The 14,674-nt window shown below is 35.7% G+C and overlaps 1 protein-coding gene across 2 annotated transcripts in view; it reads right to left on the reverse strand.

The window, feature by feature from the left end:
• UBE2Q2 (ubiquitin conjugating enzyme E2 Q2) overlaps positions 1-14,674 on the reverse strand; it is a 72,426-nt gene that overhangs the window by 41,348 nt on the left and 16,404 nt on the right. Inside the window, exons 4-8 of one of the 2 annotated variants that reach the window (XM_027123718.1) lie at positions 8,382-8,438; positions 5,402-5,542; positions 2,529-2,613; positions 1,127-1,187; positions 283-373 (exon numbers count right to left, since the gene is read on the reverse strand). In XM_027123718.1, the coding sequence (XP_026979519.1) occupies positions 283-373; positions 1,127-1,187; positions 2,529-2,613; positions 5,402-5,542; positions 8,382-8,438 (435 nt within the window). The remainder of the gene's footprint in view (positions 1-282; positions 374-1,126; positions 1,188-2,528; positions 2,614-5,401; positions 5,543-8,381; positions 8,439-14,674) is intronic. The other variant, XM_027123719.1, reaches the window with a different exon arrangement.

The raw sequence follows: 14,674 nt of genomic DNA on the forward strand, positions 1-14,674 counted from the left end.
GTTTTATGAATACCACAGTGCTCCATTCTATTGGAACAGACACTTGGGTTATTTTTATTTGAGGCTATTATAAACAATGCTGCTTTGAACATTCTTGTGTTTGTCTCCTGGTGCATCTAAGTACTCATTTCTTGCAGGTTATATATCTAGGAGGAGAATTCCTGGACCACAGGATATGAGTATCTTCTACTTTACCAAGTTATACCAAATGGTTTTCCAAAGCAATTGTACAAATATACGTTGCCATTAGAAGCATATGGAGTCCCCTTACAATTTTCTTACCTTAAAAGAGAAGTTAAGCAAAATATATTCTATGCCTTCTTTTTCTTTTAAGATCTGAAGATCACTGTGCAAAGGACTATCAGGATCAACCCTAAGAATTACAAAACAAAAAACAGTTCAAACAAAAAGTCAGATTTTTTTTCTCACTAAACTCAAAAATGAACCATTCCAAGAGCTAAAACAGAGCCCCTAGGGTAAATTCCAAACAGAGAAGGTCTAAAGCTGCTCTATGGTTCCTGGAAAAACAAATTAACTATAGCCTCCAACGCCTTGGGATTAAATGTCCAAAAAGAGATCACAGTATTCTACACCTACTCTCCTAAGGGCATGCAAAGTTAGCAGTTATTCTAAAGGAAAGGGTCATATGTACATAATCTTCTCAAGAAAGTCTGCTTCTCTCAAACTGTATTATTAGACAAGGGGTTCAAGGAGAGAAATTTACCATGGACAAGACCAGAAAAAGTGAAATCACTAAAAAAATCTAAATTTGTCTACAACTGTTCTATATATTCAGGCCCTACTGAAATTTCTTATTTCAAATATAAACTGGTTGTCACAGTCAATCTCATCAAGTTATTTATACACTTTTGTTTGTATAGTTCCTAATTGTCTCATTAACTCCATGAAACACTTTTTCCCACAGCTGGCTCTTCTTTTTCTCCTCCTTCTTTCTCACTTTACTTATTAAGCCCAAGAAACAACTCATTTTAACAACCTAAGAACTATTTCTACAGAAACAGTAAGTAAAAGCCACAGTAAATAGGTATCAAATTAAGGGGGAAAAAAATCTCCACTGTGATAGTCTACCATTAAAAAGAGTGGATTAGCATAAAAAAGCACTTACTTCTGCAGTTTAACATGCCAGTCATATAAACTGTCATTTATGAGTTCCACTGAATAAATCCCTGTAAAGGTATAGGGCATGTTAGTTACTCTTCATTTGATCTTATAACTATTGCTCTGGTGTAAATATATACACTAAATCGCCAACAAAAGCTACGAATTTTGCCATTAAAACATGGAACAACTAAGCTGCATTATAAATATTTTGGTGCTGGAGCTGAGTATCTTATACCGTTAACAGATGAACAACTAAAGCCATCAATGAAGAGGATTTTTGGGGTTGAAAAACTGTTTACCATTAATTGTAAGAGGAAAAAAAAGCTTATGCAAAATCATATGTACTTAAGACTTTTCTCCTATGCATATATGCAAACAGTTCTATTAAAATGGAATCCCTCTACATACAGTTTTATAATCTTTCTTCAACTTTTTGGGACATCTTTCCATTAGAATATAAAAATTTATTGTCAATCTTTTTAATAACTGTAGTAATTTATTTTATGGATAAGCCATAACTTAATTCCACCATATAGCTGGTTATTAATTTAATTTTTTGCTACTACAAATAATGCAGTAACAAACAAGTGATGACTGAACATTTTAAGGTAAACCAGTATTCAAATATTTAACTTTATTATGTTTCTACACACAAACTTTTAGATTTCTTATAAGAGGAACTGTTAGGACACCAAAACTTCTAACAACCTCAGAAACAAATTTGACTTATCTTGGACTCTATAAAGTAGGGGGTTTTTTTTGCTTGTTTGTTTTTAAGTAAGCTCTAATGATTTAGACTTGATCACTCCGAAAAATTCTTAATGGATCATAATGCTACCTTTTCAAACAAACTAAAGTTTGGCTCTTTCTCTTATTCAATACTGTTAGACTCTCTGCAATAATCTGAGGGAATTTTATTTCAATTAGAGAGATTCCATAATATTTAAGCCTTATTGGGTAAGAAAGAACTCTTAAGTCAAACTATAAATTTTTAAAAGTAATACCATTAACTACAATAAGAATTGATTATGTTGTTTTCAAAAAAAGGAAAAAAGAACATAAAAATCAACTTGACAACAGTTCTCTGTTCATACAATAAACATATACTCATTTATTTTCCAAAGCATATATTTCTTGTACCTTTCCCAGAAGATAAAAATCATGAGTTAATCCCCATCAGCAAAAGATAAAAAATTATGTGTCCATAAAAACATTTTTAAAAATCCAAACAAGTGAACTCATCCTATTTTACCCCGTCTTTTGGTAACTTGATTAAATTTGTGTTTCACATTCCTAAAAGTTAATAAACATTTCTGTTTCTGTCCAGTTATACTATAAGAAATGAAGTTACTATCTGAAAATTTAAAAGGGCATAAGGACAACAGCAGAGATCCAGAGGTCCTTACCTGTTTTATAACTCTGTGATCTGTATATGTCCCTGAGCTCTTTCATAAGTCTATCTGAAGCTTGTACAGACCCAGACACTGCACCCTGAAACATAAAATTTGCTGTTTACCAGGATCTACTGATTTAAATAACTAAAGATTTAAGGTATCTGAACCTGAAATAAACGTTTACAATGATATCGTAAAAATGGATCACCACTCAACATTTTAAGAAGTCAAAAAAGTTAAGTTCAATTAAATCAATGATCATGAAGTTTCAGTAGGAATATAAATTTGGGGCAGGTCTGATTCATTTACTATTTGTCATCTGAAAAAAAATAAATAAACAGCTAACCTATGTTCAGATCACCATGGCCACTCCAATAGCCTAGAACTAGTAAGGGTCTATTTCAAATTCCATCAATTAAAAAAAAATTTATTAATTTTTTTCTTCTTTACGATTTTATTTGGGGTGGGCAGTTTTAGGTTCACAGCAAAATTGAGAGGAAGGTACAGAGATTCCCCATATAGCTGCCCCCCACAGTGCATAGTCTCCCTCATTATCAGCATCCTTCGGAGGTACATTTCTTACAACTGATCAACCTATTTGGACACATCATTACTCCTGAAGTCCATAATTTACCTTAAGGTACCTTTACCTTTTGGTGCTGTACATTCTATGGATTTGGATAATGACAAGTATCCGCCCATCATAATAACATACAAAGTATTTTCATTGCCCTAAAAGTCCTCCATGCTCCGCCTATTCATCCCACCCCCCACCCCGAAACCCCTGGCAACCACGGATCTTTTTACTGTCTCCATAGTTTTGCCTTTTTCAGAATGTCATACAGTTGAACAGTCTGCAGCCTTTTCAGATTGGCTTCTTTCACCTAGTAATATGGATTTAAGGTTCCTCCATGTCTATGTCCTGTCCTTGACAGCTCATTATTTTTTTTTTTTTTTTTTTTTTTAGCAGGGACTAATATTCCACTGCCTGGATGTACTATAGTTTATTTATCCATTTTCCTACTGCTTCCAAGTTTTGGCAATTATGAACAAAGCTGCTATAAACATCTACGTGCAGGTTTTTGTGTGGACGTAACTTTTCAATTCATTTGGGCAAATACCAAGGAGCTCAATTGCTGGATTGTATGGTAAGAGTATGTTTAGTTTTGAAAGAATCTGTCAGACAGTCTTCTAAAGTGGCTGTGCCATTTTGCGTTCCCATCAGCGATTAGAAAAGTTTCCTGTCGCTCCACATCCTCACCAGCATTTGGTGTTTTCAATGTTCCAGATTTTGGGCATTCTAATAGATGTGTAGTAGCTCCATGCATTTTTGAAAATACTAGAAGACCCTCAATGTGATACATTAACTAAAGCAGGTCCCTTAATCAGACTATAAAAATCTTATACTAACAATCTAGTTTACATATTAAGAAATTGAGAAACAACATGTCCACATATATGCAACTGGTTTCAGTTCTTTTCAGTGTTCCACCTTCTCTGAAGATGAAAATGCACCAGTATCTTATCCTAAGACTGAATATGAATGGAACTATTTATCGTAAGACAAAAACATTTAGAATGTCTTCTGAATTAAAAAAACCTGACCTTGTAAAATTTTAAATGTTGCTCCTTCAAAAGTTGCACTACACTTTGAGGTGGGGTAGAAAATCAGGTTTACAAAAGAAATCAAATGGGAAGGCATATAAACGTTAAAAGACTTTGCTTAGTTTGTCATGTGATAGTGTTCAATAATTTGTAGTTGTTTTGACTATAACACACAAACTGGAAGCAATCACAAGATACAGAAAGTATCGTAAATATCTTTAACTTAGATACTACAAGCTTTTTTTAAAAAAAATAATCAAGATAAGGACTTGGCTAAATTTCTTTGCTCTCTAAAGAAAGATTTGCCAATTACATTAATACAGTAAATAGGACTGAAGAAGTGAGAGTAATCTACCTGTTTACAACACTTGTCATCTCCTTGCATAACAATTCATTCCCTGTGTTTGAGAACCTATGCTCAGGACAAAAGAACTGGTTCTCAGATTTCATGGGTTTGATAAATAGCTCTAAAACAAAGGCAGTAAGTAAATAATAAGTATTGAGATGGATAGCTAGACTTTCGTTTGATATTTCCCTACTCTGGGCATTTTATATACATCGGTCTCATTTATTATTTACAGGAATCATCTAAATGGTACATAATGTCCACATTATAGAATTGAGGAAAATGAAGCCACACAGCTGTGTTTGTCACCATGCTGCTTCACATAAAAGATGTTAAGTCAAAAGAAAAAATTACTTTTGGTTCAGTCAGGACAGGACAAACCAGATGGCAGCTTCATGAAGAAGAAAGAATTTGAATTATACTTTGTACGAGAGACTGAATTTAAATTTGCACATCCCACAGGAGAAAGGTAAGGAGAGAAAACAGGATAAACAAGTTGGAAAGTCAATGATTTCAGATGAACGGGGTAGAAAGTGCCTATCAATAGATAAGAAATGTTGTGGGGGGGGGTGGGAAACTAGGGCAACAAAACATATGGCTGAATCTACAACCAAGGCAGGGATGGAGGGGGGTGGCTTTGATTGGTATCTTATTGAATTGCCCTGTATTTATATTATTCCTATACAGCTGACTCTTGAACAACACAGGTTTGAACTGCGTGGATCCACTTACATGCAGATTTTTTCAATACGTACTACACAATCTGCAGTTAGTTGAATCCTCGGATGTGGAACCGTGGATATGGAAGGCTGGCTGTAAAGCTATACGTGGATTTCGGTGCAAGGTCAGCACCCCTAACCCCAGCATTGTTCAAGGGTCAACTGTAATTACTTAACCACAAAAGTCCAGGTTCTATACATTTACACATACTTACATTTAGATGGTCTTGCCTTTGAGTCTTCCTAATTTTCTCTAATATTGCCAAATTTTCTTTTTCAATTCCTTCATCCTCTGACTTTTTCCCACTAATAGGCTCTTCTTCCTTCATTTCATAATGATCTAAGTCTTCTATATCCTAAAAAAATTTAAAAATTTAGCTTATTCAAGCTCATGTCAAAAGCTAAATTCTTCCTGACTCAGAGAACAAAGAGAATACATGTATCCTAAAAAAGCCTTCACATTCCATTCAAAAGGTTCTCTCCTTTTATATACTATACTTTAAAGCTAGAATCTGAGTAAAGCATATTTAATAGTTTTACAAAGCCATAACTACTACCAAATGAGCCATCTTAAATTGCTTTAAATCTCCTATTAAAGGGAACTTTTGCAACAGTTTAGCATGAGGTACCAAGAACCATAACTCGACTTCTAGAAATCTATTAGATTCAGTTTAGAAATTAGTCTAAAATGTGAACACAGATTTAGGCATAAAGATGCCTATTTCAACTTTATAACCACAAAAACAAAATCTTCATGTGCAAAATATCAGAACAGTTAACTTAATTCAATGGAATACTGGAAGACCATTAAAATGCCAACACAGCATAATGGTTTCTTCTGTATCAATAATGAAATGAAAAACACAGAATACAAAAATGAATATATAGAATCTTAGTTATGCCAAAATAAGCACAGAAAAAAAGAATATGAGGACACATACTGAAATACTAATAATTATCAATAGAGACATTTAGTGCTTTTCCTTTTCCAAGTTTTCTGTAGTGAGCACCTATTGATTTTTATAATTAGGAAAAAAGTTAGAAAAAGAATTTGAGTATCGCTAAGCCAACATCTTTAATCACTACAACATTCTTCTCCCTCCCTTCCCTTAGCATCAGCTCTTACAAATTTAAAAATTCTGCATAGATTTGTATAATAAATCCTAACCTTTTTCTATTACCTTTCTTCTAACTTTACCTCAATCATCAAAATCTCTAAAGAAGTAGTTTATACTTTATCTCCACTTTATCAAGCAGACTAATTCACTGTGATTTCTAGACCAGGTTAATAATTTAGACCACTTTCGTCCAGACTCAATGGTCTTTTTCTTGGACTGCCATCTCTTCAGCTCCTATTACATTCCTTTCTTATTCATACCGTGTCTATGACTGCATGCTTCATGGAGCTCCCTCCCCCTGGTTTGCACCTTTCAGCTACAATTTTCCGTCCTACACTTGTTTTCTTCAGAGTTCTCACAAATACCCTTGGCCTGTACCTCCTCCTCCTCCTCCAACTTCAACCTCAGTCATGTTCTAATCCACAAAATTTCTCCACTTGAGTATTAATCAACACAGAATTCATCATTATCATCTTTACAAAACAATATTCACTGTACACTATTCTCTGCTTAAGGCCTTACCAACAATCATACCAAATATAAACATATTTGTCTCTAATTCAAGACTTAGCCATCTGCCTTTTCTAGCCAAACTTGCTTTCCAAGACTCCAATACAGCAATGTCCTTCTCCCAAAAGGACAGCGTCCAATGCACCCAAACACACCATGCCCAGGGTTGTTCTGGGCCTTTTTACCACATTATTTTAGTTGCCTAGGATATCTTTTCACCTATCCTAATTTGACATCTCCAAAGTCCATCCCACCTTTCTAGATTTCCCTAAATGCTGCTGTCCTTTCTTCATATTATCTTGTGAGGGGAAAAAAGAAAGATACATAAACTCTTTGAGTACAATGTCTACTTTATTGTACATTGGACCCATGGTAAAGGTTTAATTTTTCTTTTTTTCTTTTTTATTTATTTTTGGCTGTGTTGGGTCTTTGTTGCTGTGCACGGGCTTTCTCTAGTTGCGGCAAGTGGGGCTACTCTACGTTGAGGTGCACAGGCTTCTCATTGTTGTGGCTTCTCTTGTTGCAAAGCACGGGTTCTAGGTGTGCGGGCTTCAGTAGTTGTGGCACGTGGGCTCAGCAGTTGTGGCTCACGGGCTCTAGAGAGCAGGTTCAGTATGTGTGGCGCACGGGCTTAGTTGCCCTGCGGCATGTGAGACCTTCCCAGACCAGGGCTCGAACCCACGTCCCCCTGCAATGGAGGGCAGATTCCTAACCACTGTACCACCAGGGAAGTCCCAGTTTAATGTTTTCTTGCAGTTTATTCCTAAGTTAAACTGCATGAAAACATTAAAAAAAAAAATCTATCCCCCCAAAAATCATTCTAACTGGACAATGTTAAGAACTATTTTACTTCCAGACTCACAAAACAAACCAACAACTACTTTAGTTCTAAGGCATTCTAAGAAGTGTATTTTAGCTTTAAGGTAATAACCTAAATTAATTCTAAGATCCAAACAGAAAAATGTTTTAAAACCAAGACTGTGGAACTCAAATCCCTTGTATCAGGTCAATGTAGAGACACAGATTCTTCATTATGAAGTTTGAATTTAAATGCAAAGACTCAGAGCCTGAAAACGTCTAAAATTTTATCAATGGCTGGCAACTAAACTGACTTAAGCTCAGTGTCTTTGGAATTTCCTCTTTGATATTCTTAGATGATTTTTCAACATGAGATAGTTTTCATTACTTCTAGTGAATAGTCACTGAAATGTGGTCAAATTCTCCTTTTATTCAAACACAAAAATTCTGAAACTTCGTAGTTCCTATTCTTAAACCAAATCAGGTTAAGTACTGATTACTATTAAATGTAAATATAATTTTAGTGCTAAATGTTAAGAGCTCTTATTTTCCATGAAATAAAATCCAAGGACATCAGATAAGAAATTTGCTAAAAAGTATACGATGAATTAGAGGTAAAGCCAGATTTTAGAAATTGTATTAAATTACAAATTCAATGTGCTTCTCATTATTCCACATTAACAATGGTTTATAAAGGAGATTAGAAAATTAATAAAATGTTCAAAAGTGAAGATAGTTATGAAATGTTATTCTTATATAAAATACCTACTTCAGCCATCTCTTCCTCTTCCTCCTCTTCTGAAGTCACTTCTTCTGCTGTCCCATTCTGCAAAGAGAAAAGAGTTTGCCAGGACTACACAGAATAAGTAAGCAAACACTGAGTACTTCAGAAGATTTTAGGGACAAAGTATCAATCATCTGTCACTGCAGTTCCACTAAGAGCTTATTAAAGTTGAAACATTTACTTTTAAATTCAGCTTTGATTTGACAAATAATATGTATCAGCTTTTTAAGAACAAGCAATTTTGAAAAATTCAACTTAATAGATGCCTTAGAAATTAAGAAAGGCAATTAGTCAAATATAAAGCAAAACAGAAAAAAAATTTAAACATATTCTAATTTAAAGTCAGAAAACATTTTACACATATAGCTACGTGTATAAGGCTAATGGTTTCTTTTGCTTAAAATACCCCAGACGATGGGTTTCTTAAAATATCTACCTTTTTAGCTTTGAAAAGCCTGAATCTTTCCATAAATTCTACTGGCTTACATTTTAAAAGGTCAAATGTGTTACACAGGCATAGACACTGTACAAAACTAAAAGTTACAAAGTGATCACCATTTCACTAAGGAGCTATTTTTCTTTTTTTTTTTTTTAAACAACATGTCATTTACCACAATATTTCTGTATAAGACACAATTTAACACTCATTCACAACGAATCTGACGAGGTTTCAAGAAGGGCCTTCATACCTAGTTTTGTCAGAGTTCATAAAGACAAGCTTCCTGGACCACAGCACAGTTCTCTACGACACAATATATAAAAATTTAGTAGGATTTTTTTCCCCTAGAAATTCTTGCTGTATTTGTTCCAACTACAGCTGGTAAGGATCACACTCATATAGGACGCCAACCTTGCTGGCCTCTTAGTGTGTCAGAACCAGAGAGAAAAGACAATTTTTTAATGTAACTCAATGCAGCAGCAAAATTTCTTAACAGATTTATCTCTCCCTTTTACTCAGGAGTTGTAAAAGTCCACCTGCCAGCACGTCCCCATTCACGTGCCACAGGCAGAGCACAGGTGTGCAAAACCAGAAAGGGGAGGCCATAGCACAGAAGACTGACAATTGCTGAGGACACTCATAACAACTGATACTGATCAATGGTATACCTCATCTATAAATGAGTAGATAACCAAGCATCACCAGATATTTGAAGAAAACTAGCAATCTGAAAGAAAGGCACCAAGTTGAACAAGCAGAAAAAGTGACCTGAAGCATTATTAATGAAGGCAATAAAACAGAATTTAAAAATCTAATAATTGGAATCTTTAGCAGTAATTGAGAAGATACTGCATCCACAAAACCTAACAAGATTATTATGTAAAGAACAAGAAAGTTCTGGAAAATCAAAAAGATCTCCCCTCAAAGAAAAAAAAAACTCAGAGGGGCCAGAGAGAACAATGGACCTAAATGAACAAAATATTTATGACTGAAGAAGACAACCAAACTGTGACATTCCCCTAAAATGTGGAGAAAAAGGAGGTGGGAGACGGGGAGAAGGTGATTAAAATAAGAGAAGAGTTAGGGAAATGGAAATAGGAATACAGAGATCCAATATTCATCCATCATTCATTCAGAAGATGAGGGAAAGGGACAAATGTTGCCAACCTAAAGAAGGACTTCATAATAGCAAGTGGCTCTGAATGCCCCAAAGGAATGTTGGAAATTAAAACCCCATACTTCACAGTTAAAGAAAAAAACCATGCCGACTTCCAGAAAGAAAAAATATAAAGAGCTAAGAATCAGACAGGCATCAGCCTTTTCATCTGTAACAACAAATACCAGAAGAAAAAAGTGTAAAGAACTTGGAAGAGACTCAATTATGAACTTAGAATTTGATATCTAGTTCTATCAGGATGGGAGCCATACCTGTGTTTGTTCAGCACTGGATCCTCAACATTTACATAGAGTACATAGAGTGCTTTACACAGAGTCAAATAAATATTTGTTAAATGAATAATAAAAACAGACACAGTATTCAAGGAACACTCTTCATACACATCCCCACAAATCCTTTCTAGAAAAAAAGACATTATTCAGGGATATAGTTCAGAAAGGGGCAACCATGGAATACAAGAAACAGCAATAAGCGGAGACAACAGCAACATCAATGGTTAAGTCTAAGCAATTGCTGCTAATGCAGCTGAAAGGTTACAGGCCATATTCTCTGACCACAGTGAAAAACGAAAAACCCCAAAGCTGTCTGAGAATCTCTAAAAACATTTTTTTCTAAATAATTCTTGAATTTAAGAAGAAATGGACCCTCATGCCCCAGTAATCCACTCTTAAATACATGCCCAGAGACATACTTGCACGGGTGTACCATGTACTACAGACAAGAATGATCATGGTAGCACTGTTCCTAATAGAAAACTGGAATTAACCCAAATGTCAGTAAACAGTCAAATGGATAAGTATGTTATGGTACATTCAAACAATGGAATAAATACAGCAATGTAAAAGAACTACAGCTACACACAATATAAATGAATATACTCACAATGGTGAGCAAAGACAAACATGAAAGACTACATAGTATAACTTAATATGAAGCTCAAAAAACAGGCAACACTAAACCATATTGTTCAGGGTTGCATATATGAGTGATAAGACTAGAGAAAAGTAAGGAGAGGATTAGCATACAAGGGAATGATAATCTGAAAGGAGCCTGCAGAAGATTCTGCAGTGCTAGCAATGTTCTATTTCTTCACCTGGGTGGTGGCTAGGTGGTATAGTTGTCAGGTATTCACCATAACTTTTATACTAAACTTATGTCTATATGCTTTCAATACATATTATTTCGAACTTTTTCTTGTAAAATATAAGAGTGATACGAACAAGAGATGGAATCAAACTACTTAGAAAACACAAACTATTTAGAAAGTAAGTATACTAAATTTTAAAACCTGTGCAATAAAGTCAAACAGCACTCGGAAAAAAACAAACACCCTTACATGTTTGATAAAAAAGCACTTTAAATCATATTGATCCAGTAAACTAAAAACGTAAAAGGAGACATTATTAAGACTGGACTGAAAAATAAAAACATTCAATTTAACAAATAAAACTAAGGGCCAGTTCTTTCAATAGACCATTATAATAAAACAGACAAGCCTCTGACAAGTAATCAAGGAAACTTCAGGATTATAACCACAGATGAAGCTGATGCAAAAAGTGAATACTCTGCACATCTTTCCAAGAGCTTCAAATGTATAGATGAAGTTACCAATTTTTTAGAACCTAAAATTACTAAAACTGACAGAAGAAATGGAAAATCTAAATAGACTAATACACAGAAGAGAAAAATGGATCAGGTTCAGATCTTTGTTTAAATCAGGCTTTCTCAACTTTGGAACTATTGATATTTGGGGCCAAATAATTCTTTGTTGTGGGGAACTGTCCTGACATTGCAGGATGTTTAGTAACATCCTGTTTACCCACAAAAAGCCAACAGCACACTCCTCCAACCCGGCCAGCTACGACAATCCAAAATATAGCCAGATACTTCCAAATGCCCCATGGGAGGCGAAACTGCCCCCAGTTGAAAATTACAACTGTCCTAGATCTTAGGAAAAAAAACAAAGGCTTGGGGCTTCCCTGGTGGCACAGTGGTTGAGAGTCCACCTGCCGATGCAGGGGACACGGGTTCGTGCCCCGGTCCGGGAGGATCCCACATGCCACGGAGAGGCTGGGCCCGTGAGCCATGGCCGCTGGGCCTGTGCGTCCAGAGCCTGTGTGTCAGGAGCCTGTGCTCCGCAACGGGAGAGGCCACAACAGCGAGAGGCCCGCGTTCCGCAAAAAAACCAAAAACAAACAAACAAAAAAACACAAAGCTTCCCAAGTCATGAGACTGCTTATACCCTGATACCAAAATGAAGCAAGAAGAGCTTAAAGGGAAACAGACTATATTACAATCTCACTTAAAGTATAAAAATCCAAAAATAAAGTATCACATCTATTGTGTTCCACCCCCAACTACCAACCTATGTAGGCGCCGAACGTTTATCATGGGAATGCAAGGATGACTCAAAATTAGGAAATTTCTTCATGTAATTCACAAGTTATATCTTGTGAATGGAATTAAATGCAGTCGTGAAAAACAAGGTAGATCTATATGTACTATGTCCACGATATATTAAGTTAAAAACCTAAGTTGCAAATATTCTAAAGAAGCAGATTGAACATAAAATATATTCTTCTCCCATCTCTTTCCTGAGGCTCCACTAGAATTACAATGAAGACATACGATGAAGAATAAACACTGTACAAACACATAATGGTAACAAAAAATAAAAGGGGGCTACCAGCAGAAAAAAGAATTCACTCATGCTAGAAGATGACAGTGAATGGAAGAATGGTAATTAATGGAGCAAACAAGTAAAGCCATAGGGTAGGGGATAATCAGGTGGCTAATTTGTCCCACAGCACCCTGGAGAGGCTCTAGACTCAGACACAGGTACATTTCGACAGCAGGAGTGATGGATAGGATTGAAAATGTAGATTAACTGAAAGCCTATATACAGAACAAACTGTCCAGCCACCAAAACACACTGCTCTCCTTAAGCAAAACTCAGGCATACATATCTACCTCAAGCAAGAGATTATAAGGTTTCATGTCCAGAGAAACCAAATAGTTCCAGCCATCATTTATGATTATGCCAGGAAATAGGGGGTGGGGGATAGGGGGTTGAAGTCAGCTTAAATTCCTCCTAAAAGCGATCAGTTGACAAGTCTTGGCAACAAAGAACTCCCAATCAGCCTTTCAGTACACCTCTCTCAAATATGAATGAAGAAGAGGAAGGAAAAAACATGAATAAGCAACAGAGAATAAATAGATATATGAGGAAAGTCTTCAGAAAGAAAAAAAAGACCAAGATAAACTAAAAAAAAAATTATTAAAGACTTATTAAACTTATTAAAGAAAAATAGAGATGCTTGAGGGAGAGTATCAAAGTAACTCCTTAAAGACACTCACGAATATATTACATTGATAAAAACAAAAACAGAATGCATCAATAAGGAATAATCAGAGAACAAGAACTTATGGTTCATCTTTGGAGAGGAGCCACAATGAACGACACCTCCCAGCATTCATCCCTTATATGGACCCCTCCCACCATATGGGCTGGCCCTGGACTTGCTTTAACCAATAAACATGGTAGAAATGACACTGGGCCAGTTCCAGATCTAAACCTTACGAAACCCTGGCAGCTTCCACTTTTGTGCTCTTAGAAGCCAAAAATAAAAATTCTGACTACCTTCCTAAATAAAGAGAAGCCACGTAAAGAGACCCTGGAATGAGGAGATGTCATGTGGACAGAAGGGCCATGTGAGGAACAGCAAGGCACCAGACATGTGAATGAAGAAGGCATGCTGGACATTTCAGTGCAGTCATGTGTCCAAATAACTACCAGTCCCAGCCACTATCTGACTGCACAGTGAAGTCAGCAGAAAAACTGTCCAGCTAAGCCTAACCAACTCACACAGTCGTGCGAGATAGAACTGTTGTTTTAAGCCATTAAGTTCTAGTGTAACTGGTTAAGCAGCAATAAATAACCAAAATAAAACTTAAAGTTATGACTGTTCAAATAAAATTTCCAGAAGTTGAAAGATAAGAAAAATGTTCCAGAATTTGAAATTAAGACAAAGAGACAGAATACAGTGATAATAAGAGATACAAAGACTCAAATGAGGAGGTCTAAAATCCTATTAGTAGGCATTCCAAAATGAACAAATAAAGACTGGAAAGGAGAAAGTTACCACAGAAAAAAATACAAGAACATTTACCCAAGAAGAAAGATTCAAGAATCCAAATTTGAGAAGGTCCATCCATACTGAGTACCCAAACAAAAAAACTCAGTACACCACTGTGATATTTCAGAACAGCAGGGAAAGGACAAAGTCCTAAAAGCTTCCCGAAGTTGCACAGAGATGACTAAGACTCAGAATGGCATCAGGCTTCAATACCATTGACTAGAAGACAACAGCAGTTACCATTTATTCTCAGGGAAAATTATTCTCAACTTAGAATTATATATTCAACCACACTATCAGTCAAGTGAAGGCAGTTACCATTTATTGGGCATTTACTATGCATCAGGAACTGCTCTAAATGATTTACATGCACCAACTCATTTAATCTTTATAGCTCTCCCCAAATATAGGTATTACTACCATTTCCCCATTTTGCAAATGGGAAACTGATGTACATATTGCTAGGTAATTAGCCCAAGCTAATTAGGTAATTAAACCAAGATTCAAACCCATGGTGGTCTGGCTA

Source organism: Aethalodelphis obliquidens, unplaced genomic scaffold (genome assembly GCF_003676395.1).
Source record: "Aethalodelphis obliquidens isolate GAN/ISIS:26980383/991018 unplaced genomic scaffold, ASM367639v1 scaffold26, whole genome shotgun sequence".
In the NCBI taxonomy this organism is placed as follows: domain Eukaryota; kingdom Metazoa; phylum Chordata; class Mammalia; order Artiodactyla; family Delphinidae; genus Aethalodelphis; species Aethalodelphis obliquidens.